Below are 24,628 nucleotides of genomic sequence, written 5' to 3'. Positions count from 1 at the left end.
GGACATTTGTGAATGACGCCGAGCTCTAATGTACCCGAACCCAACTTCTGGAATGATCATTCACTGGGTGAGCCTTCCCGTCTATCAGAAATAGGTAAGTAATCATACCAGCCAGACGGAGGACTTATTTTAAAGCATCCAGTCTCTTCCCATCACAGGTAAGCATAGGCCACATTGTAAAACAGAAAGCATGGAGTCAGGGGTGAGGCGTCCCGGGTTCTGGTCCTATACTGGGGCAGGGGGTCTCTGATTGACTTCGCCCACCATTTCATTTTTCCCCTGGAGATTCAATTTCCATGATTTCATTCTAAGCTCTGAGCTTCAGACAGAGTGACTCTAGGCCTGTTCATATTGTAAATCATCAGGATAAGGTGGGTTTCTACTTGCTAAGGAAGGATGTAGGAGCCAGTCATTTTAATGACTCATGGCCTTACAGGGCTCTTGGAAATTGTCTGTTTCCCATGTCCATTTTATAGAAGAGAAAGGTGAGACACAGAACTCCAGTGAATTTCCCAAGATCATGCTGGGCATCAATAGGGCTAGAATGAAACCCAGAATCTCCAACCAGGCTTTACGCATTGCAACAAGCTAGCAGTGGGCTCAGGGAGGAGCTGTGTTTTAAAGACCAGGTAACCAGAAAACAATATTTTCCCCTCCAAATTTCCCTGGTTTTCTGGTGACTAGTGAAGCACCCCAGACCTCTGTGGTCACATGAATGGTCCACAGAGAACAAAGCTCCTATTAGGAGGGGCTGGGTGACCTATAATACGCAAACAGCTGGGATGTCCACAAACTTACCCACAGTTTCAAAACCAGAGCTCCATCTTCCTGTCCCTGTGGACGGAGGGTTGAAGCAGAGAGATGACTGTCCTTTGCTTGGGTACCCTTCCTCCCAACTTGTCTACCACTTCCAAGACGACCACCTTCCTCAGCCCACCTACCGCAGCACGCCTATCCTCGCTTCTGTCCCGCTGATTTAAATAGAGGTGACGTTCCTCTCGCGATACTGAAAGGGAAGTTCAGAGGGATCTACACCCAGATGGAAAGGGAATATGCTGATGGACAAAACACCTGCAAGCAGAAAGGCTGCACGTGTGCTGTGCAGTCCCGGGAAAGAGAGGGGGCGTGCCCAGGTCCACACACTTGGGCTGGAATCACCGCACACATTTTTCCTTTGCTGAATTCCTCTCTCCCTCTGTCAGGACATCGGTCGAGTTTCTTGCAGCTGAGCCGACACAGGAAATCAAATACTTTGTGTTTCTACAACTATGCTTCCCAGAGAGCTTACACATTTAGAATTCAAACACTACCACAAACTATTAGCAATTTCTGATTGTTACAGGTCTAGTTACAGGACTCTAGGGGCAAAGTTCAAAGTCTCCACATTTTGCCTTTGCAGGAGGGGCTTTGTTTTAGACATCAAAGGTAAGGCTCTCAAGTCAATTTATGCTCTGCTGGGTTGAGTCAGTCAGGATACAAATTAAGGTCCATATATTTCAGTGACAAGAAGGAAACGGTTATGTAAATACACAAGTATTAACATCAATCTGTATTAAATTATGTAAACATATACATCTTCTGAGGTCAGTACATAGATCCTCTTCTTGGAGCAGAGCTTTACTGAAGCATTGCTCGAATCTGTTTGGAAGTCGATTCATCATTCAAGTGCTTTGTAGTGAACCTGGACGGAGAGAAAATGATGGCGTTCAGTGTGCAAATAGTGCTCTGGGAAAGCTTCAGTAATGACTCACCAGCCCATCTTTACCTTGGGAGACACAGATAATACTGATAAATCAAACTTAGGCTTGGTTCTTTTGACAGAGAGCCACATTCCAATGCTCAGAGTAGTCTCATATGGATTGAGTATTTGATTCTTCCTTCCCAAGGAATGTTGTATTATGGTTATTAAACAAATAGATCAAATAATCAAATAATTACAGAGGAGATATTAAGCAATCTCATTTTTCCAGGGAGCTAGACTTCACACGCCTGAGTGCAGAACCCTGGCCATTTAGGCTAGCCCTGCTCAGTCATGAATTTCAAAATATGGATTTGCGTAGAGACACAGACACATTGACTACATGTATAGTTTTTTCCTTCCAGGCAACACCCATTCTCATTGTCACCACCAGGGGGCACACATGTGGGAGAACAAATTTTAAAAAAAGTGATGCAACCTCACATTACTCTGGTGTAGGAACAGTTTAGGAAGAGGAAGGAAAGGAGAAGGAATGTGTGATAAAATCTTGACCACGTGCTAGGCTCCCCACACAAGTTTCCATTTCACTCACACTCTTTGCAGTAGGGGTTATTTGCCTCCATTTCACAGATGCCAAAACAGAGGCTTAGAGAGGTTAAGTGACCCGTTCAGATCTCAAAGGTGGCGATGAAGGACTTGTGAATGATTGGGATCCAGGTCTGGCTGCCTCAGAAGCCTGTGCTGTGTCACTTTATCGCAGTGTCTACAGGACACACACACGCCAGCCCTCAGAGGGGGCCACAGCCCACCACCGCGCCCTGTCTGGAAGTCTTGCTTGACTGAATGAAGATGAAGAGTTCAAAAACTTTAGTAGCTGAAGTCTCCTTTCTGAGACAGAAAGCCTTCTGTGAAATGGGCACCTTTGGCGAAAACCTTGGTTGGCCCACAGAATCTGGAAGGCTCTTGTATTCATTCTACAACTGCTTGAACAAGGACGACTTAGGAGCACCACAAAACAGGATCAATCTCAGTGTCTCGCTTACTCATGTTTCCGTGCGTCTCAGTTTCTTCATTTACTGACTGAGGACAGTAGATGAGCCAATGAGACAATGTGACTGGGAGCGGAGCATAAAGCTTCAGTGTTCTGCGTGGGTGGAATACTGATCCATCCCACTTATACCCATTGAACGCTTACTGCATACACAGCGCTGGGTGGAACTGAGGGAAACCAAAGATGGAAAAGACAGCAGAGACTGTAACCCTCCCAGACTGCGATCCAGTATTGGAATGGCTTCCACAATGCACGATTTGACACATTCCTACAGCTGTGTCACAGCTGAAACGAAAGAGTAGGAATCCGTTTCCTGAAGGTGCTTGGGCGCTCCTCATTAGCAGTGAGGGGGCGTCATGAGCCACAGCTGCCAGGATACTTGAGCACACAGAGACTGGAATGGGGCCCCCAATTATGGCAGCTGCAAAGGGGACACTCGGGGAGCCTCAGAATAAACACACAAACACAGATGGATGCCTGAGCCCCCCCCCCCCCCCCCCCCCCGCCAAGATCCTCATTCATTTGGTCTGGGCTGGACGCTGAGCCCACATACATCTAAAGCTACCCACATTCATCTTACATGCAGCCAGTTTGGGGAGCCACTGGTGAAGGCGGAAGTGAGACCGGGGAAGCTGCTCCATCTGATGAGTCCCTGCTAACCACAACCACAAAGCAGTGTGGCCAGGAGTTAGGCCCGTGGCCCGTGGGGTCACCCAGACCAAGGTTTAGGTCCTAGCTTGGCCATCTGCTGTGTGGCTTTTGACAAGTTATTTGACTTCTCTAAATCTCATTTTTCCCATCTGTTAAAAGGAGATGATAAAATGGTACTGACCTTAACAGGTTGTTGGGAAGAACAAGGGGTTAAGCCTGGTACCCCAGCCCTCAGTCCCTAACAGCATCTAAATTGTCCACGGGCCTGAAGGGTTGGCTGCCCCTGGCAAGTCTACCCCAGGGCGGAGGCTCACCTGAGGGCATTCAGCAGCCCCTCCACACTGTCCGGGGCCTGTTCCTTCAAAACCTTTATGCAGCCTTTCATCTGGAAGGAGAAAGCACAGCATTTTGTTAATACCCTACTAATTCTGTCCATGATAAGATCTGCCATTGTAATATTTGTCCACAATAACATCACATTATTCCTGCTCACAGAAATATAACACAGTAATAGGCAAGACCTTTTTCCTCCTCCTCTACACCCCTACCCCCAGGGCCAGTGAGTTGCTCCTCTGAGGTTCTAGAAGGTTCTACATCAGTTGTATACTCTACTGTAACTGAACATTTCACATATCTGGCATTTGGGGGGGCAAAGACTTGAACTTTTGACCTTCTTGTCTTACACTCCAAAGCCAAGTGCAAGGTTTTTCCTCCAGTCGGAGCTCAGTGGAGACTGAATGGATTACAAACCCAATCACTCCATTCCATCCCTCTGCCCAGAATGCTTTTCCTTCTTCAGCTGTTTGGCAAACTCCAAACAACTTTTCTTCTAAACAGCTGAACTTTCAAATAGCTGAACTTTCAAACAGCTGAAGATCGCTCACACCAGGAAGCCTCTTCTGATGGCATTATGCTCACCAGGCAGAAATCACCAACACCTTTCTGCATTCACAATCGGATGCTGGTATTGAGAGAACCCTGGAGATTCTAGTGCCCAGATTAATGCATCCCCCTCACTAGACCAGGACAGGACTGGGGAAGAACAGTGTTTGGGAATGTGAACCTCATGGAGACAGAGCAACTGGGTTTAACTGGTGCGTGCTTACACCTATTATGCACACCCTGGATTTTTTTTGACAAAGGAAAAATCTTTCTGCAAAGAATAAAATCACTCACTTTAAACTTGAATGTTCATGCACTATATTACATTTCAGTCCACCAAGGGCCTCTTGTATAATGGTCACTTATAAACACTTCGTGTGGGTTACCTCTAGTATGCTGAAAGTTTTTCTTAAAAGCCTGATAAACCCTGATAGATTGATGGAGGCAGCCAAAGCACAGAGTTGAGAATCCTTTGGGGGCCATGTAGAGGCTCATCGAGAAAGAATGTCATGGTCAATCAGAGATGTCAGTCATGAGTACAGGATGGGATCAAGCTGAGGGATGCAGAGATTTAGTCCCTCTCTCAGCAGAGCTCATAGTCTAGTGGGAGGAAAGCGACAAACAGCTCATTATCCTAGTGAGATATGTGTTGTTGCAAAAAATGCCAAAGGAGCATTGGGAACATAGATTGGGACAGGCCTGTAAGAGCAGCGGGTACCCTCTGGGAATTTCTGGTTCTATTTCAGGCTGATCGAAGTTGTGGGCGTGAATAACAAGATGCAGTCAGGATGTAGTCCGGGCCAGATTCAGAGTGGGTTTCACAGCATGTTAGGAAGTTAGGGGCGTTTACCTGTAGAAAACACCCTTGATAAGTATTAAACAATCTAGCACTGTGGCTCATATGGAAATGGATCAGAAGAAGCAAGACTGGAGACAGGAGGACCTGTGAAAACTCCCAAGGGAGGGGAGTGTGAGAGTAGCTGTGGGCATGGAGAATCAGGGACAGAGTGGAGGATTAATCTGAGGTCCAGTCCACAGGACTTGGTGACTGGCTATGACATGGGGTGAAAACAAGGGAAGAACACAGTTCCTGGGTTCTGAGAGACAATTATAGCTTCTGGTGTAGAGACTGGGTTGGAAGGTGAAATATCTGAGACAATAACCCGGGAGGAGGAACAGCACTGTGGGTAAAGGATTATCTTTGATTCGAGGATGGCTATATTTCGGGTATCCAGAGGAGGTAAAGTCTGGAATTCTGGGTGTAATTTGAGCTAGGGATGTGGTTATGGATCGTTCCATACAATTCTAGGGCAATCAGTTGAAAATGCCAACTCATTTAGCCTGGCTTTCCTCGCAGCCAAGAGTAGCATCTATTCTCTAAATGACGCACACCCCCCACCCCACCATGGATCTCGGTGACTTTGCTCTGATGATTTCTTTTGCCTGGGAATTTTCCTTTTCTGTGTCCATCTGATAAAATCCTACCCCTTCTTCAAGCTCTACCTCAAAAGCTGATGGTCCACCATGCCCCTCTGTCTCTGCCTTTAAGCAGAATGAGTATCTCCCTCACCTGGGTTTCTAGAGCTCACTGAACATTTCTTTTGCACTCCAGGGCATGCTTTTTGGAAGTGCAGGTAAGAGTTCCTATATCATGGCCCCACAGGTAAATATTTGTTCTTTTGCAGCTGATGCTGACTCTGAAGGATTTATAACCCCAGGGCATATAACTGATGGCTTAGAAGTAGACGGGGAGAGATTTTCTATGTCATCAAACAAAATGGCCCACCAAATCCATGTAGTATTTGGACAGGCCAAAACTTTCTTAAAAGATACATGAAAACTCCAATATGAAAACATTTGTTAGTGAGACCTGCATGAACAAATTGACTTCATCAAGATGATGTGTTAGAGGTAAAATTATATAATGCTTTCAACCTCAACAGAAAGACTCAGTAAATGACAAGCAAGGACAAGACTTTTTTAAAGGTTAGGGATACAAGACATAATTGTACCTTGTGTATTTTTAATTATTGACTCTGTGACAAGTTAGCAAATGGCTGTAGCAAATGAGAATGTCCTGTGAGTGCCAGGAAATAAACTCAACCCATATTCAAATGCTATTCATGGGGTTGTTAATAGAGTTATTTATACTCCGTCCATAGTATAAAAATGTTAAGCTCACAAAGAACACAGCAAAATATTTATTATTATGAAAATTTCAATAATATACTGTCATACACGTTAAATGTTTTAAAAACAGCAAACATCCCAGGGTGTCAGTTTGTGAAATATGTGCACACACACGTCTACATACGTGGAAAGCACACTCATATGCTGACAGTGGCCGTCTCTCTATCAGGAGGTTACCACAGATAAACTGAATTTTCTGTATTTTGTTTCCTCTATTTTCCAAAAGTCTTCATACTAAATATTAATTTGGGGGTAGACAAAAATAATTACATTGAAAATAGTGAAGACTCCGTGAAGAGCCATGTTCAGCTGTGCTAGGAAGCTGGAACCTCAAAAGGAGTAATCCAGGTCTCATTTTTAATTGATCAACTTTCTTACAGACTCATGGACCCTCTGGGCCTATAGACTTCCTGTGTGTCCAGGACTAAAGCATCAAAGATTCTGCTCTGGGAAAGGAAGAAGTGTAGAAGGTGCTGCCCAAACTCAGCACGTCAGAATGTTAGCACCAAGAGGTGCTATTCAATGCATGGGATATGCTACCGGGTGATGCTTGAAGCAAGTGTTGGGCTTTATCCCACTATCAGTTGGAAATCCCCTGCACACCCAAATCATTTGTTTTCCAATTATAGTCATACATCGAGCAAAAACCCTATGGAGGATCTACTGAGTCCCCTGCTCTATGTGCCAAGGATGCTGCCAGGCAGTAAAGGAGACATTAGGTGTACAGATGGCTAGAAGTCCCTGCTCTTGTCGATGGATTGCATCTGCAAGGGAGTCAGAGAGTCCGAAATGGTAAGTGCTCTGGGAGTCAGCGGAGAAGGCAGGCCCTGAGCCATGCAGGGACAGGATGAGGACACGTTTGAGACAGGTCTGACAGAAACCTGCCCATCAGAGAAGAGTAAGGGCACTCTGGGCAGGGAAAAGGGCTCAGGCATGGGAACCTGGCGGAGTCACTGGAAAGCATGGTAGGAGAGGAAGTTGGAATGTTGTTTGGCATCTGAGCATGGTGTCTTATAATCCTGTATCTCCCATAGAGACTCATAAAACGTATTAAAAATATAGAGGGTCTGGCACAAATAATGCCCCATTTTTATTACAAAATCATAAAGCATCTAATTCTGTAACATCTCAATATAACACTCAAGCACACCATATGACAACATCTTAGGTGAAATGTTCAAATTAAAACTATAAATAATTGCACCCATGTTATTACTCTGTTGACCACACCAAAGTAGGCATTCCTTCTGCCGGACCCTGCATTTATATAGCACTGCAGGTAACCTGAAGGGGAGGCTTGCAGCTGAGTGACCGTTTGTCTGCTCAGCCCCCCTACAGGCTGAGGGGATCAGCACTGAATGTTCCTGCTACACCTGTGAGGTTGGATGTTCTGTTGTGTGTACATAAAAAAGGTGAAGAGAGCTGCCGGAATGGGACTCATATCTTGGAAAGACCATTCTCAGTGGGGGAGAAAGGGGGGAAGAGAAGCAAGGTCTCTTTGGCATCATTCACGCTCTCTCATTGGAAAGCACATTTTATAACTAGTCTTACATCGATCTTGGATGTCTTGCAGAAAGCACCCACAGGGTGGACGTGGTCGTAGAGGATGATGACCCCCACCATCACCCTCATGCAGAACATCAGCGTTTCCTCGCTTGTAAACCTGCTCCTGTACTCCCTGGGAGAGAGAAGACACAGCAGCGGGGTTACTTCTGGGCCCGAGCATGCTCACTTCCAGCTCCACACTGGCTCCTTTAGACTCCTCCAGTCCTCTCCTGAGAACCATCCCAGACCTGCACCCACCAGGTTAACGTGCTCTTCTAGAAACCCATGATGATAATTCTCCTTGAATGTAGCCAACCAGCAATTCAGTGCGAAAATAAGGTAAATTAGAGGGCAGTCAATTCTCTCTCTTCTGCCCTTCAGCGAGCCAGCTCATCATGTACATCACTCCCCACCCATCAATCTCGAATATTTTATAGCAGTTCCCTCTGGCTGTCCAAGATTATAGAGAATAATGGCTTCATTATAGAGAGAAAGAATCAAGCTCATTTCCACAGGGCAGCTTTTGTGTCTCCAGTCAGGGTAACTTCCTTTGTTAAGGTACGGGCTGCAGATTGAATTAAACTGAGGAAGATACCTGAAAGAAACGATGGACCGTTCACTGGGCTGAGAGCACTTGTGCAGTTTGAATTTTGTTCGCCTCCCCCGTCAGGGCCTCTGATGATTCAGATAATGCAGGCCAATACTAGAGGCTTTCTTAATATCTATTTTATTATGAATTTTCCCCATAATAATTTCATGATATTATGAATCATGAAGATGATTACTGTTTTTGTCCTGGAATAAAGCTTACCTTTGATATAAGCAAAATATTTGAACTGAATGCCGTCTCACACTTGAACAGAACATCAAATTTTGTAAGGCGTTCTTGAGGCCTTTGGGCCTCCCCAACACTCTGCGGCTTGGATGGCTGTATGGGAATGTCCTCATGTGAGGAAGGCAGGGCCCACGCAGATCAGACCACTTGTCTACCAGCCCAGAAGGGGCTACGCATGTCAGGGGAATCCTGACGTTTGGGTGTGGATTTCCTCGTTACCACGCGGCCTCATCCTCAACACCCTCAACCTCTTTTTAAATCTAGTAACCAGTTTAAATAAAAAAAAAAAAACTGCTGAGAGAGAGAAAGATCTTCACTATCACCCTTGTAACTTTTTCTCTTAGTTCTAAATCTTCTCTCAAATCTTTTCTCCAATATATTTATAATAATACCCAGTTATTTCACTCAATCTTCCACCTGATTCTTACACAACCTCTATAGCATCTTTGACGTGCGTCTTGGTTCTGCCATCTAACAAGCTATACAATCTTTGGAAAGCCAGCCTTGGCTTCTTCAGCTCTAAAATGGGATAACAATCTCTATCGCCCTGAGTTCTTTATGAAATCAATTAATACAGATAACAGATGTGTACACGGTAATGTGCTGACCCGGGGGGCTAGGTGCCATTGTCACTGTACCAACAGGCTCTGCCTGGGTGAGTCCCACCACACCACACCTCCGGGGTAACTTACGGTGTCTCCAGCATGACCTTACAGACGCTCGTCATCGTGCTGAGGCAGTCTGTGGTGTTCTCTATCGGCAGGGTTTTGTTCTAAATGGGGGACACAAATGGGTGTGAGCCCTGCTAGCAGCTTTCACGCGCAACTAAGAGAAAAGCACCTCGTTGCTCAACTCCACTTACTTCGGAGACAAAGTGCATTGTGGCATTGCTAAGGGTTTTCAGCATGGGCGTGGCTTCTGCGTAGAATAGGGACATTCGATTGGCCATCTCATTATTGACTTCATTCTCAATGTCTAGCTGATGAAAATAAGAAGAGAAGATGCAATTGATAAAGAGATGGTCAAAATTCCCCAATGATGCCCTCCGGAAATTGAATTACAGACAAGACTCTGTCTTCTCCCTGTGCCCTGCCTGATACAGACAATGAGGGGTGGAGATCAGGTGTTCAGAGGACCCGGGGACTCACGTGCATGTTGTTAATGCGATTGCGACTTATTGTCCTTCTGTAGTAGCTGAAGTCATTCTGAATGGCCGGGTTCCTCATCTAAGAGAGGGAAGAAGGTCATCTCTCAGCATCAGATGGGGAATATGCACAGGGAGCCCAACACTAGCTTGGGAAATATGCCAGGACGTGTCTTTGTTACACAAGAGGCAAAGCAACTTGTGGTTAAAAAGAGGCGCTCAGAGCTTCATGATTTAAAAATGTGCCCTGTTTTCCCTGCAGACTAGACTTCAGGATATTTGTTCTCAATGAGGAGCAGACACTCGAAAAGGTTTTCCCTTATTGCATTAGGCAGATACTGAATTTTCACGTAAAAACCACCATCTTAAGTCACTTTTATGACAATGAGCACAAATTCTCACCACATGCTACGTCTCTCGAAGGAAGGAGCTACACCTCCCTCATATCTCTCTATCCGCCCACCCCGCAGCTCTGCAGAGGACCTGTACACAGCAGGTCCTCAGTGCCCGTTTGTCCAGTTGTCAGAGATACGTGGCCTAACCTTGAGCTCATCGAATCGCAGGGTAAAATGCAGAATTTCCGCAAACTCCTTCGCCAGGGCCTGCTCCCGCTCCAGGTGTTGGGTTGGCGTGTAGGGTGGACAGGTCAGAGATTCTAGTAAACTCTGGAGAGCTTTTTCTGGAAGTAAGAGGGGTAAACACATATTTGAGGTGGCCTACAGAGATCCTTCCAAAAGCACCCTTTGCAGCCCCAATGGACATTCGCAGAGAGAACCTGCTGGGGTCCTTCCTTTCCCTGTCCCTCCCTGTAACTGTGTGCAATGTGAGGTGTGTAGATGAGGAAGTGGAGGAGCTTGTGCTGAGTAGGCGTCGTCCACTGCAGACCACCCCAACCACACAGTTACGCAAATGCTTCTCAAAACTCAGCTGCACCTTCACCTGTTGAAGTGTAACAATGTTAGAAAACCATGAATGCAGGTTTTGGATCAAGGGCATGAGACAGCCACTCATGATACAGGATGAGATGAGGTGACCTGAACACATGGGTTAGGTGACCTGCTCTGCAGGGAGAGACCCCAGGCCCCCTTCCAGCTCTTCTCTGCATCTAGTCTCACCTAATCCCCGCAATATTTTTTTCTACAAACCCATTGCTGTATCTACCTCCATTATTGCCCCTGAAACAGTCTCATTACTCCCACCTGTCTGTCCTGAACATTCCTTCCAGTTTTCACTTAGATATATTTCTAACAACACTGAGTCATTTCATCAACCCTCTACATGAGGGGTTGGTAAACTATGGCCCCCAGGCCAAATCTGGCCCACTTTTATTTAGAAGTTTTAAATAAAATAAATAAAGTTTTACTTAAAAGTAGCCACACTCCTTCCTATATGCATCGGCTATGGTTAGTTTTGTGTGGCAATGGCAGAGGTGGCTAGTTGCAACAAAGACAAAATGCCCCACAGGCCTCAAATATATATTATCTTGCTCTTTACAGAAATGTTTGCCAGCACCTGCCCTATAGTCCTTAAATGTCCCTCACAGCATCTGTCCAAGGGCACTTCCAGCCTTTTCCATCCCTGGGAATGCCCTGTCTTCTGAGGCAGCTACTTCTACCTTGTTTCCTGCAGTTGAGCAGAAACGTGGCTCCTTGGGGTTTCAGTTCACTGGGTCTCGACACAGACTTTGAGGAAACAGAGAAACTGATCCTCCATCAACCTGAGAGTCTTCAAAACTGGTTCAGTTCCTTCAACCACTCTCTCTGGGTCTTAGCTTCCAGTTCCCTCCATATCATGGCTGGTATTCTCAATTTCTCTATTTTCCTCCTAAAATCTTCCATTCATTCATGGCAAAAGTAGAGAAGAATAAGACTACCCCCTTCCTCTGGATATATCAGCTAATGGAACCTCAGATAGCTTTACTGGTGAGGGAGCGGTTACTTCACATTGGTGGTCAAGCTGAGCCTATTATCAAGCAGACTTGACTTTACTCTTACCTGTACAGGGTTGTTTCACTGTTCTGCTTTGTTTGGTTTGGTCTGAAGTTTAAGGGCTGAACATCGTGTTTGTACTAAATTTGCCACATGACTCCAGACAACCAAGTTCTTCCTGGGTTATCAGTAACCTGCATCTCCCAACGTCTCTATCATCCAAAAACAGGATCAGACCACAGCGCTTCCCACGATTTTCACAAACACCCAGTAGAACTTCACATGTGGGACACGAAAACTACAAACACAAACTCACCTAGCCTTATGGAAAATTCGTAAAATCTCTTTAGCCTCACGACCAGAGGACACACTGCATTCCAAGCTTTTTCTTGAAGCTGGATATCATTGGGATTTTGAATCGCCTATGAAGAGAAATCACAGAACTATTTAGAAAGAAGCAATAAGCTCCACACCAAAATGACTTAAGACTGAGAGAGGATTCAAATTTTAAAAAGCACAACTTCTGATGTAATCTGCAACTGTGTACTTCTTCAAATGGCATCAGGTCCTCGGGCTGTCCTCCAAGATGTCAGTTAGCACGGGGATTTTAGACCTTGAGTACAGTGCAAATGACTCTCAGTTAGATCCCGCGTCCACCTACGTGTTTGTCTTATCTGAAATGTAAAGAATGCACATCTAATCGGAAGCAATGCAACGCTCCTCTATCACCATTTCTTCTTTTAAAGGAGAGCTGGCGCTCGTTATGAATTGAAAATTCTGTACATCTTTCCTTTCCCTGGAATACGTCTCACATTTCTGCAAGTCTGTGATGTTCCCTAAATTCCCAAGGTTAACGGTGACCCCTCAGCAGAAAAACGACCTTTTAACAGGCTGTTCATTTCTTAGAAATGCTGTTTTGTCTGGGTTCCGGCAGCTGGAGAATTGTGACCTTAGCCGTGTTTTTTTTTCCAGAATGACTTTGGCAGGGGCCAAAGGTGTGTGTGAGTGTGTGTGCACACGTATGCATGTATGTATGTGTTGATACTTCCACAAAATGAATTATTTCAAACCAGAAGAGTGAGAAGTTTCTTGCCTTTACAGTATTTTGAAGTTTCAAAAGCCACAGTGACGATTTCCTTTTCTGTTTTGGTTGTTGTTTTGTTTTTCATGTATTTATTTTTAATCACATAAGTCAGTTCAAAATGACAGACTTGCCGGCTACTAAAACTGAGATCGTTTATGGCTGTTGTTTGCGGCGCCGGTGGAAGCTGCCCAAGTTATTACAGAATGTTGGAACGCGCGTCAACCCAGACCTCGTGACTCGTATTTCGACTGCTGCCCATAGACTTCATATGTGTGTTTCCCTCGAACGAAGTAATGCGCTGGCAAATCACTGCGTAAATGGGAGTCCTGCAATGTCACATGTATGTCTGGGAAGAGAATGGCTAATGTTTGACGTGGTCCCCAGTGGTGTGTGCTCGGATTAATGTGCTGGACTAAAGGGGGCCATTCATACGTTTTTTTAAGGACACATTACCATCCTTGTTCTTCCTACCACACTAGGAAACACTAGGTCTATTACTTAATGTTGCCGTGTGTGTGTGTGTGTATGTGGGCGTCCCTTCTCCTCCAGGGGTGCTGTCAGTTCAGTGGTATCACGGGCGTACGTCTCGGATCTCCGGCCCGGCGCCCTTGTAAGCCTGCAGGTCTGCGAGGATGCTCTCCGAGTCCTGGAGGACGGCGCTGATCTGGTTCCACACTTCCCTCTCTCCTTCTGTGGGCTGGGCATCTAAGCAGAAGGGAAACCAAAAGACACAGAGCGCTTGTGTTTACAAACATCTGGGGAAGAGGATCGGCATGCAGTTCCACCTGTTAGACAATCTTATTTTATTCCTGCAGGGTTGGTATTCACTCCAGTATAACAAGTACTGGGAAGGGAAAATGAACCCAATTCTGCCCATTACTCGGTGCAAAACGGTCATCAGTCTTCCTGCATGCATGAACCCAAGCATGTTGGAATCGGTGTGGGTACTCCTTTACTCATCAAACACACCTTTTACACACCTACAATGTGTCGAGTGGTGCACTGGGTGTTAGAAGGTATAAACATTGTATTTTTGAGTCCACTTTTTAAAAAAAGAATCCAAGGATGTGTTTATTGATTTTGGTTTTGAAGAGAGAGAGACATTGATATGAGAGAGAAACATCAATCGGTTGCCTCCCATATGTTTCCCAACTAGGGATGGAATGCACAACCTAGGTATGTGCCTTGATGGGAGTTGAACCCACAACATTGTGGTGTATGGGATAGCGCTCCACCGACTGAGCCACCTGGCCAGGGCTGAGTCCACTTTTAATAGGAGAAGCTATTGAATGTTTTCCATTATGATTAAAAATCTGTGAATCTGAATATAGGTGAGAAAAACCATCCCCCTCATATTTCCATATAAAAATCAGCTTAAAAGATTAGATAATTACCCTTCACAACCAGGACGGAGCTGTATCTTTGCAGAGCACAGTACAATGTAGAAAGCACTGAGATTTCTCATTGAACACAAACTCAAGAAGTACAGGAGTTCACTTTAGAGACACCTACTTGTACCGTTTCGACCGTGAATATTACCCACAAAAACAGGAGGCACACACAAGTTTACCTAAATGAAGAACATACTGTAACAGACATGGAAGCTTCCCCTTAGCTCCTCAGTGAGTTTTCACTCGATTACACCCCTGCAGCCCATATACGCTCTCGTCCCAGGAATGGTTCATGCAGGCTGGTGGCTGAAAGCTGAGTGGAGTTCAAGACGGGGCTTTTCTTACCTCACAATACCTGTGAAATGGTTACTTGTCTAAGCTAGTAAGAACATTAATCTCCATCTAAAACAAAGGCACTGCGAATAAGAACAAAGATGTAATTTCCCCAAAACTCTGTTTCCAAGAAGCTAAGTCCCAAGGCACTAAATTCTTTCAGAAGCCCTCATCGACAAAAGCGCTAGACAGGGTCATGCCTGGTCTAGCACTCCCCGGATCAAATCCCAGTTCTGACGAATCTTGCTGGAAGCACAAAGGGTTGATCCTGCGAGATGTAATAATTCATGGTGTTACTCCGGGTCTATAAAACAGAACTCACAAGACAGGTGATTTCTAAGCCAGGTGCTTACCAGGCTGACGGGGACTTTGGAAAGGCTGAGCAGTGGAGTAGGGTTTAGGCCAGCCGTGGCTGCTCCGGCTCAGTGACCATCTGCCGGTCCTGCACTCACCCAAGGCCAGACCCCTGAGCAGCAGTGTCCATGGGGAACTTTAGACCATTTACTGACCAGGTCCTGCTAAGGACCCAAGAGATTGGTAGGGTCACCCAGGAAATGAAGGGTGTAATTCTTTTAGAAAAACAACAACAAAAACAAGACCCTATGGATTCTCCAGAAACTTTGTCAACTATACCTTCTGGGAATGAGATGGATTCCAACCAGGGAATGAGGAAGAATTAAAGAACCTGCACACCAGGGTTCAGAGAATTAAAAAGCAAGTGTGGGCTGGGAGGAGGGGAATCCACTTGGGTAGGGGACAGGACCTGAGTGGGGCAGAAGGAAGGCGAGGGGAGTGTGTTCATGGACAGCATGGGCAGGCTGGCTGCTGGGAGAGCAAGGCTGGGCCTAGAGCAGGGAAGACACCTGCCAGACTAGAGCCCAGGCTGCAGCCCAGAAACAGGCAGGAAAAGGGACGCGTTGCCCCTTTATCTTTTGTGACCGTCCACTCTTTCCCACAAGCACTTGCTAAATTTTTTGGGTACAATGTTATCTACAATATTAACCACTTTATCTGAGCTTTCCCTGTTTTTCCAAACTTTTCTCTACATGCTTGGGGTGTCTTAAAACAGAAATCTAAAACCCACAAACTAGAAAGCCCCCAAACTGAAGAAAGCATTTCTGTGGAACAGAATTCCAGGGCAATGCTGGCAATTTTCAAGTAAGAAGAAAGTCAGGGAAAAGAACACAGACAAAAATGCAAAGCAAAGATCCTAGGAAACAAATAAAAATCAAATGTGCAAATCCTTTCCCTCTTTGATGAATGTATTGAAAAAAATCATAAGCTAAACAGAGACAACTTTCTTAAAGAGATACATCTTTGAAGAAGTGAAAAAAAAAATCGGGTCTGTGACCAAGATTCTGAGGGGTAGTAAACCTATTTGACTATAATTATAAAGTAGGTGTAAAAGGAGACAACTCTGGGAAACCAGAAGACAGAGCCTTCTAATCTTGGCTATCACATGGCTTTAGCTTAGCAAGCCACCACTTGGTAAGTTTTAAACAAAACAGAATTAAAGCTGAGTGGATCGGAAGAAGGGTGCTGGAAGACAGAGCCCCCAAACCCATCCTTTTGATGATTACTGCAACACAAAAAGAGAAAGATTTCAAAGTTAGTTTTTAAAAATAGAGTTCTTAAGTACTTCCCAAATAAGACAGCTTCTGATAGAGCAGCCTAAAAGTAGCACCGGCTGTGGATAAGCAGGCTTTTCTCTCCACCACAGGTGAAGTGACACTTTCCGATACCGGTGTTTACGCGACCACAAGGAGTTGGACAAGGAGTGGTGGGGGTGGTGCCCTTCTCTCCCAGAGTGGGCAGAGCTGAGGGCAGTGGGGTACTTCCCACCACACAGCACCTCTCTCCTGGCAACGGGAATGATCTGAGAAACAGGGCCCTGCGTCCCCAGCCAACGTCTCCGGGAAAACGCTTCTCTTGGCAGACGTCCTCGTGTCCTGTTTGACACGTTTCTCATACAGCCCATTTCGAAGGGATGGAGCGGGAGAAATCCATCCACCTTTCTTTCTTTCTTCCTGACTTAGAGATGAGCTGGCTCATTTTCTTCCGTACTTTGTGGGGGTCATTGCACACCCTGTTTTACCTCCTTCCCCCTGTTATGGGCCTGAAGTCCCCTCTTCTTCCAGTTAATAATTAGGCCCTAGATGTAAGAAACACGGTCCCTGTCTTCTGGGCCAGGGTCAGGGTTTGTGAGTCTCAGGGGACCCATATCCCAAGCAGCATCAGTTTTCAAGGTAAAAAAAATGCTGACTGGGAGAAGCTCTAATCTGTTTCTCTGTTTCTTCTTCCAAATGGGAAAAGGACTGGTTAACCTTAAGTGACATTTGACGTTGGCCCATGTCCCTGTGGAAGTCCATGATTCATCCTACTTTTACCCTCCAGCGAAATGACCAGTGGGGACTAATGAATGAGAATGTGGCCCGTTACAGCGCAGGACGCTGGCCTTGTTTCATTTCACATTGCGTCTCCCGGGTCTAGCAAGTGCCTGGCACATAGTAGGTGCTCAAGGAAGATTTGCTGAATGAGTAGTTGAATGAGTGATTTAAATATATTTCTCACATTATGTTTTCGTGACGGTTTTCCTGCTTGTCTTTGAATTCTGCGGTCTTTGGAGATGAAGTTGGTATTCTTGTCGTCAGAGCCCCTATACGTGCTGCCGATCTGAGACTCTCAATAAACATGTTATGAATCAATGAACAATGAGGCAACTGGCCAGGTGGCAGAGAGTGTGGGTGTTGGGAAGCAGTGAAAAAAAAATCCTATTACTTCCAGGTGCTGCCCTCTGTCTCTTCTGCTCAAAAGGCTGTCATACTGCTCACTGTTACCATTAAGATATATGTATTTGCTGACAATCAAATCAGCTGCTCACATTTTCCTTATGATGTGCGTTTTTAAATCATCCACCATTTATCTATGGCCTCAATGTCTCCTTGGTTTAGTTAACACACTAACAGGGTATTTGTTGGGTGAAAAACTGCAATTATGTTTACTTTCCCAATCTTAAAGCTCTTATCCTTTAGCTTTCTGGAATATTCCTTTGAGAGACTTTGGGATTTATACTTTTTGAATTCTCCATATTGGTAACCATATTTTAAAAATGTATTGTGTCTGCAGTTGTCAAGGAGAGACATCTTGAAAACGACCTTTATGAATTAGTGATTAAAAAGGTTATTATATTTTACCTATCAGCAACCTCACAAAGCGTTTGCTGAGTGAACACGAACTCTGAATTACAGGTATTGTTTTTTTTATTTTAACACAAAGACTGACATTTAGTCAAAAGTGCTCACTCACACACACACACAATGTCCACCAATAATACTACTGATGGAAATAGGTCTTTATTTCCCGTTGCAGCCAGTGAACTCTTTTGTGATGTTTCATCTAAGAATCACATTCTAAACTTGTAATCATCCCCCACGATTTCATTGAAATTGAGGAGAACGGTTACATAAAGCTGGGCTGCTGCTGCTGTCTGACAATGAAGCTGTTACAAATCGCCGTGATTTACACGGGCAATTTCAGAAACCAATACGTCCAAGAGCCTTGGAACCAGCCCATCCAGGCCATTCCCCAAGCAATGATTTAAACCCCCGTCCTGTACTTGCTATTGTGGAAAGTGTGAAAATGTATCATGTGCTCTGCGACCTTGAATACATGCATTCGTTCTCAAGAACTCACTGGATGCCAACCACCTAGAATTTTTAACGGAAAAGAATTCCCTCATCAATTGAGAGAGTGAAACCGGTGTTCATTTGGTTTGCAGGGGAGCTGTTTATCCCTCTTTGGTTCAATTTGCCAGTGATGGTGGATAGTAACTGTCAGCATTTTGGTGTCACCGGGGTCAGGTGGAAGACTGGGATATTTACTAGAAGCAGAATGCTTGGCATTCCACTGCGGGGAGGGAGAGGAAGGTGGCTATGTGTTTTGTTTGTCAGGAATGAACATCTTAGGTGAACATACCCCAGGGCGGGACAGCAGGGCTCAACCCAGAGCAGGCCTGTCACATCAAAAGGTTCTTATCTTTGTGAATCAGCCAAGGATGCCATCTGTCTTCACAAGCAGCAGGAACTCACATACCTTCGCCTAACAACCTACGTGGGACTGTATAGAAGATCTGACAGGGAATCAAACAAATTCACCACAGATAACACGGGGGGACAACACAATTTATTTGGGGATGTCTTTGGCTTTGAAGGAATCCCTGGCATTTCATCAACAGGATACATCACTATCTCTTTGCGCCACCAGCTGTTGCATAAACACCAGGAAAGGTATCACAAAAAGGATTTGCCAGGGCCATAAATTAAACCTATAGCACTTCTTCCCAACCCACTTCCTCACTCCTCCACCCCTCTCTCTTTCAGGGGAAATGAAGAAACATAAATAACTATCTATCGTTAACGTTTGGGGATGTTAAAATGGCAATGATTTACAGCACAATACTAGGAGTGCTACAGAAACAACATAAAGTCACACAGGTCCATTGGAAAATGTAACTGGGACTGGAGCGGCACATTGATTTGTACAGGAACATCCGTCATCCCACACCAGAGCCCAGAGCCCTTTCCCATGGAACAACCCACGAGGCACTGCAAAGACCAGTGACATGAGAGGTGCCTGAAGGCTTGTCTGCTTCGCTCACATGCCATGGGATCCCTGTGATGTTATGGGGGGGGAGGGGGAACTCCAAGAACAGAGTTTTTTGAGGCTCAGATCCTATTGCCAGTTTTGCCATTCACTCTTAGACCCCAGGGCAAACCACTTAATCTCTCTGGGCCTCAGATTAATCCTTGGTGTAGAGAGAAGCTAACAAGAGCTCCCTAGTAAAGGCCCTGTCTCCTCCCTGTATGGTCCTGTAGGGTGGTAATGAAGATGTGGACGTAAGTGAAAAGCACTTAAAAAGTGAGAAGTACTAGAAATGTAAGGAACCTGCAAAAGCAGCTTCTTAGGACTAGACCACTGAATCAGAACCTGGAGGCCAGGCTCAGACAACTATATGAAAATGTTTTGCCACGTGTTTCTAATGATCATTTCAGTCTGGGAATCACTGGCAAGATTTCACCGGAAGGCTAACGGCTGCTGCCCACTTGGCGTACCGTAACGGTTGCATTCAACGGGACGACACCAGCAGATCTGCTGGTTCACATCATTCCATACACTGTCCCCCAAAACCATCACTCATAAAAAATTAGGTTGCATTTTTCTCCCCCTCTGTCTCTCAGCCTTCAAAGAGGAAATGCAGACATGACAAGTAGAGAAAAAGAAAAAAAAGTAGTGAGATGAAAAAACAACAATGGAAAAGACGTTAAGTGGTTGTACAGAAATGTGAGCATAAAGTATAGACCTCGCTGCAAAGGTCAAACAAGAATTTAAATCAGATCTACACAACGGGAAACCTAGGGACAGATGTGTCTAATTTTGTATTACATTTTGACCCAGCTTAATTATATCTATTTGACCTGGTTCAATTATATTCCATCACAGACTTCAAAAAGAACACTCAGCACTCAAAGCAGAGGTGCCAAATTCATTTAAGCTATTGCTACATGCTGTTCAGCCTTGCCTCCTCCCTCTGCTGCTTACTCCTTAACTCTTTGCAACCCAGCCTCTGTACTCAAAGCAATCAGTCTTAAATCCGTTCTCCCAGTGGCTACCAGAAGTGCGACAGCTCACTTCCCAACTCATCATCCCCTTTTCAAGTCTGTCCTTCTTGACCATGCTGCATTTAAATCCATTTATACGTCCTTGCTCTTGAATGTCTGTGCTCTCTTGGGACTAGCCTGTTCTGTTCCATTCCTTCATGGGGCCAGCATCTGCTACTAAGTTGCACTCGGTGATCAATGCTCCATGCTCATGAGCTAAGTTCTGGTCACAAAAATGAGTAGGGCCCAGATTCGGCCACTGAGAGTTTCAATTCAGTAACATATCTTTCTTCCTCTACTATGTAGCCTCTTTCCTGGATCTTCTAACTAATCAACACCTCTTTAGGCAGGCTGGAGTTGACTGGGTTTGGCTGGGTTTCATTGGATTTGGTTATGCTTGGTTGGGTTCAGCTGAGTTGAGTTGGATCTGGTGGGGTTTGGTTGGGTTTGGCTGGATTTGGCTGAGTTTGGCTGGATTTAGTTGGGTTTGACCTGGTTTGACTGGTTAGCCATTTTTAAGTCTAATTTTAAAAGCCTTTACAGTGATAAAAATAAAATCTTCGGGGATTTAAAGGGGCGGTGGTTTCCAACTCGTGTTCTCTGGAGCACCAGAGTTCCGAAGTTATGTCTACAGCCATCATGCCATTCCTGACCACAGTGGGACGTCTTAGTCATCCCACAAAGTAACATGTTTTGTGAAAAAGATAGTAATTTTGGTTTTTTGATTCTGCAAATCCTCTTTCTTAAAGTTGGTTTTCAAGAAAGAACCATGATGGACTAGAAGGGCAGGGAAGGAAGGTTGTAGTGATGATTCTTCTTGAATCTATAGATTTCAGCTCAATAGTAACAGTATGTTGAGTATGTTGAGCATCCAGGTAAGCCAGACAACATTAGGGAGACAGGGGTAACCAAGAATGGTCATTGCCTAATGAAATCTTAGGCTAATGTGGAAGACAATATGTGCAGGCAGATCAACACACAAGATAAAATAAAGGACTTAAGAGAAGCACATTGTGGCCTGAGAATAGGAAGGAGAAAGCATACCTCCAGCTTCAGGAAATTGAAGACCACAGAAGGAATTGGAGCAGTGTTCTAGTAAGAGGTGGTATTTAGAATGGGCTTAAGAATGAGCCCCGTTTTTTTCTCATAGACCAGGAGAGATTTCCAACAAATGGAAGTGAGGATAGAAATAGGACAGATATGTTTGAAGAATAGCAAGAGGCCTAGTTTAGAGCATCAGATGCTTGTTGAAAGGAAATGGGCAGTGAATGGAAGGCTGGCTTGGGTTAGACCGTGAAAAATCCAGCAGCCGAGGGCTGGAGGTCCATAACTGCAGTTCCTCTCCAAAGGAAACAGCTGGTATCACTAGGGGGAAACCAAAGAACAGACAAGATCTGAGCAGAAGGGAACTTAAGGTGTGTTTATGCTTAAACAAGAGTTGATTAGTTAGTGGATCCAGGAGGGAGGCTCCACTGTAGAGGAAGAAGGATATGCAACCAAACAAGGACAAAAACAACAACAGCAGCAAAATGAGTTAAATTAGAAGCGAGGTGTCTTTCACTGAATATAATCTAGATGAAATATTTTTTCTTTTCAGAACACATGAGTTTTGGGATAACTTTTCCTGATTTTCAAGTAGTTGTTTTAGACCCAGCAGAGATTCTGAAAGGATGCATCCAGAGAGCTTCTCCCTTTTGGTTTATTGCATCCTGACGGAGTCTTCTAGCATTTACCTACAAAATGTCTGTTAGGAAGTTTAATCTGTAGGTAAGGAAGTTTCAACTTATTTTTAATGTAGGTAAAATTCTTGAACAATTGAAGTTTAAAACAGATTAAATTCTGCAACAGATGGTGAATACTGATAAAAACACCTGATATTATAGAACTGTAATTCAAAAAATGGGGAGCACAGGAGGAAAGGTAGAAACATAAGCTTAGTTAATTAAACATGAATGTATCACTCACTTGTAAATATATTCAAGCGAGAAAATAAACAAGATGAAGAAAGAATCTCTGTGTTTATTTAGTCACAATTCACAAGCCACTTTATCTTAGAAAAATATTTAAAGTTTTTGATAAAAGGATCATAACCTTTCAGATAAAAGGAGTGTATCTCAAAATCCTGAAATAGTGGTGTATTATAAAATAATATATAAAGAAGAGACAGATGGTTGAAAAATACATCATCTGTAAGCCTTATTCCTGGTTTGGTCACTTTTTCTTTCATGTCCGGTGACAATTTGCTGTACATTAATCTATGCAAATTACTGTGCATACTATTTTTCTTTGGTATAAAACATAGAAATTCATGAATATTATTAGGAAAAATACATGATGATGATTTATGCAAAGCCTACAAAAGTTGATCACTTCTAAAATCAAAGAAAACAATGGACATGTTTTAAAAAGATGTTTCATTTAATTTTTTAAAAATATTTTATTCATGTATCTTTAGAGAGAGGGGAAGGAAGGAAGAGAAGGAGAGAAACATCTATCAGGTGCCTCTCACCTGACTGGGGACCCAGGCCACAGAAAGATGTTTCTTGTAGTTTATTTTTTTAATAGGAAAAGAAGGAATGAAAATGATGTTTGAAGACAGAGAAATTCATGGTGACATTTGAATGCTTAAGTATCATGTAATATTTTAATGTTATAACTTCCGTATCAGCAAGCTGCAAAGGGAAAAGTTTTCATCATTATCTTTTGATTTTTAAAACTTACTTTCAAAATCCAGGAAAAAATGTGGATAGTTTTCAATTTCTCTGGTGAGGACTTTGAGCAGGTTTCCCATGCCAGCAAACCTAGGGAAGGCAGCAAAAGCAAGTACCATTAGCCATGTAAAAATAAACTTCCAAGGGGTCAACCATATTTGACTAACTTGCGCAAATACCACTGGACCCCATAACTATACCTTCACACTCTATAAAAAACATCTTCCTACTGGGAGATGAGTAATAACTTAGCCACTGTTCCCATGAAAAGAATCAGGTATTTTAGTTACAGGAGGCAGAGTTTAGGTATATTCTACAAAGTTTCCTTTTCCCCTTCCACTAACTCCCTGAATCCTCAAGGTTAATATTTCAATTCTGCTCGGTTTCTCTGTTCCATTCACGTGAAGACCTACCCTGGCGATGGGCAAGCACAACAGAGAGGGCTTCATTAAAATATCTGTCCAGAAGGGGACGTTTCTTAAAGCTCCTGAGGAAGAGTTTAGAAACTACAGATGTGCCACCCCAAGGACCCTTTCTAGCCTCTACAGGAGGCCATTTTCCCGGAGGTACAGCTCCCAGGCAACTCAGAGGCTGTCATCATTTGACATTTCAGCGTTAACAAGATGAGGTATTCGTGAGATGTAAAAAATGAAAAGGTATAATATCCAAAATATATTCTCAATGAAATTGCAGCCTAAGGCATTTGCAAAAATAATTCAAATCTATAGAGAAATACAAATTTGTTGCCTATCAGCAATCTCAACCTAAAAGAAAATAGGCCAAATGTAGTTATTGTTTAAGAAAACAGCAAAATTTCTGCAGCTCTCGGCTCTAGACATTAAACCGTGTTTTTTTGGGAGGCCAGCCATTCCTTCATTCAGCACATATTGATGGAGTTGCAATTTGGTGCTGGGTGCTGTGCTCTTTGCAAGGCATTTCTCTGAGTCATGACTCACACACCTCAGCTTGGGAAGGATCAACTTGGAAACTCACTGGACTTTAAACAAGAGTTCCCATGGTTGCGAGAGGTGGTGTGATCTGGTGTCCACAATCCTCCCCCTGAGAAAACACCCCTGTACCTGCAGCCGCCATCTGTGGAGTAAGTCACTAGCGTGAAGCCAGAAAGGAGACCATTTAGGGAGGCCTGCTTTCAATCCTAGCTGTTTCCTGCTAGTCCTGTTATCTGGGGCAAACTACATCACTCTAAGCCTTAGTTTTCTCATCTGTAAAATGCATTGTTAAATGTAGCTATTTTATCCAATCATGAGGATTAATGAGACAAAATATAAAATGCTTAGCACAGCACTTATAGGAAGTGTCAAGAAATGTAATGTGTTATTACTACTGATAATGATGATGATAAATACCACCATCATCATCATCCTCACTATCACAACCGCCTTCAAATAATTATTTTGGATGATCCCAGGAAAGGTAAGTTAGACAGGTTGTACGTGGCTTTAGGGAAGAGGAAATAATGAGGAAGACCTTATTTAATGTCATAAAGGTCATAAAAATTTCTAACTA

General features: G+C 44.1%; 1 protein-coding gene across 1 annotated transcript in view; it reads right to left on the bottom strand.

Moving 5' to 3' along the window:
- Positions 1 to 1,314: 1,314 nt before the first annotated feature.
- Positions 1,315 to 24,628, bottom strand: part of CYRIA (CYFIP related Rac1 interactor A) — an 89,957-nt gene continuing 66,643 nt past the window's right edge. The window contains exons 3-12 of the mRNA XM_053925132.1: positions 23,112 to 23,191; positions 13,593 to 13,714; positions 12,242 to 12,347; positions 10,540 to 10,676; positions 10,002 to 10,079; positions 9,716 to 9,832; positions 9,546 to 9,625; positions 8,025 to 8,151; positions 3,716 to 3,786; positions 1,315 to 1,681 (exon numbers count right to left, since the gene is read on the bottom strand). Of these exons, the coding sequence (XP_053781107.1) occupies positions 1,618 to 1,681; positions 3,716 to 3,786; positions 8,025 to 8,151; positions 9,546 to 9,625; positions 9,716 to 9,832; positions 10,002 to 10,079; positions 10,540 to 10,676; positions 12,242 to 12,347; positions 13,593 to 13,714; positions 23,112 to 23,181 (972 nt within the window). The 5' untranslated portion in view covers positions 23,182 to 23,191 and the 3' untranslated portion in view covers positions 1,315 to 1,617. The remainder of the gene's footprint in view (positions 1,682 to 3,715; positions 3,787 to 8,024; positions 8,152 to 9,545; positions 9,626 to 9,715; positions 9,833 to 10,001; positions 10,080 to 10,539; positions 10,677 to 12,241; positions 12,348 to 13,592; positions 13,715 to 23,111; positions 23,192 to 24,628) is intronic.

The sequence above is a fragment of the Desmodus rotundus genome, chromosome 5 (genome assembly GCF_022682495.2).
Source record: "Desmodus rotundus isolate HL8 chromosome 5, HLdesRot8A.1, whole genome shotgun sequence".
In the NCBI taxonomy this organism is placed as follows: domain Eukaryota; kingdom Metazoa; phylum Chordata; class Mammalia; order Chiroptera; family Phyllostomidae; genus Desmodus; species Desmodus rotundus.
This window is presented reverse-complemented; position numbering and strand designations above follow the sequence as displayed.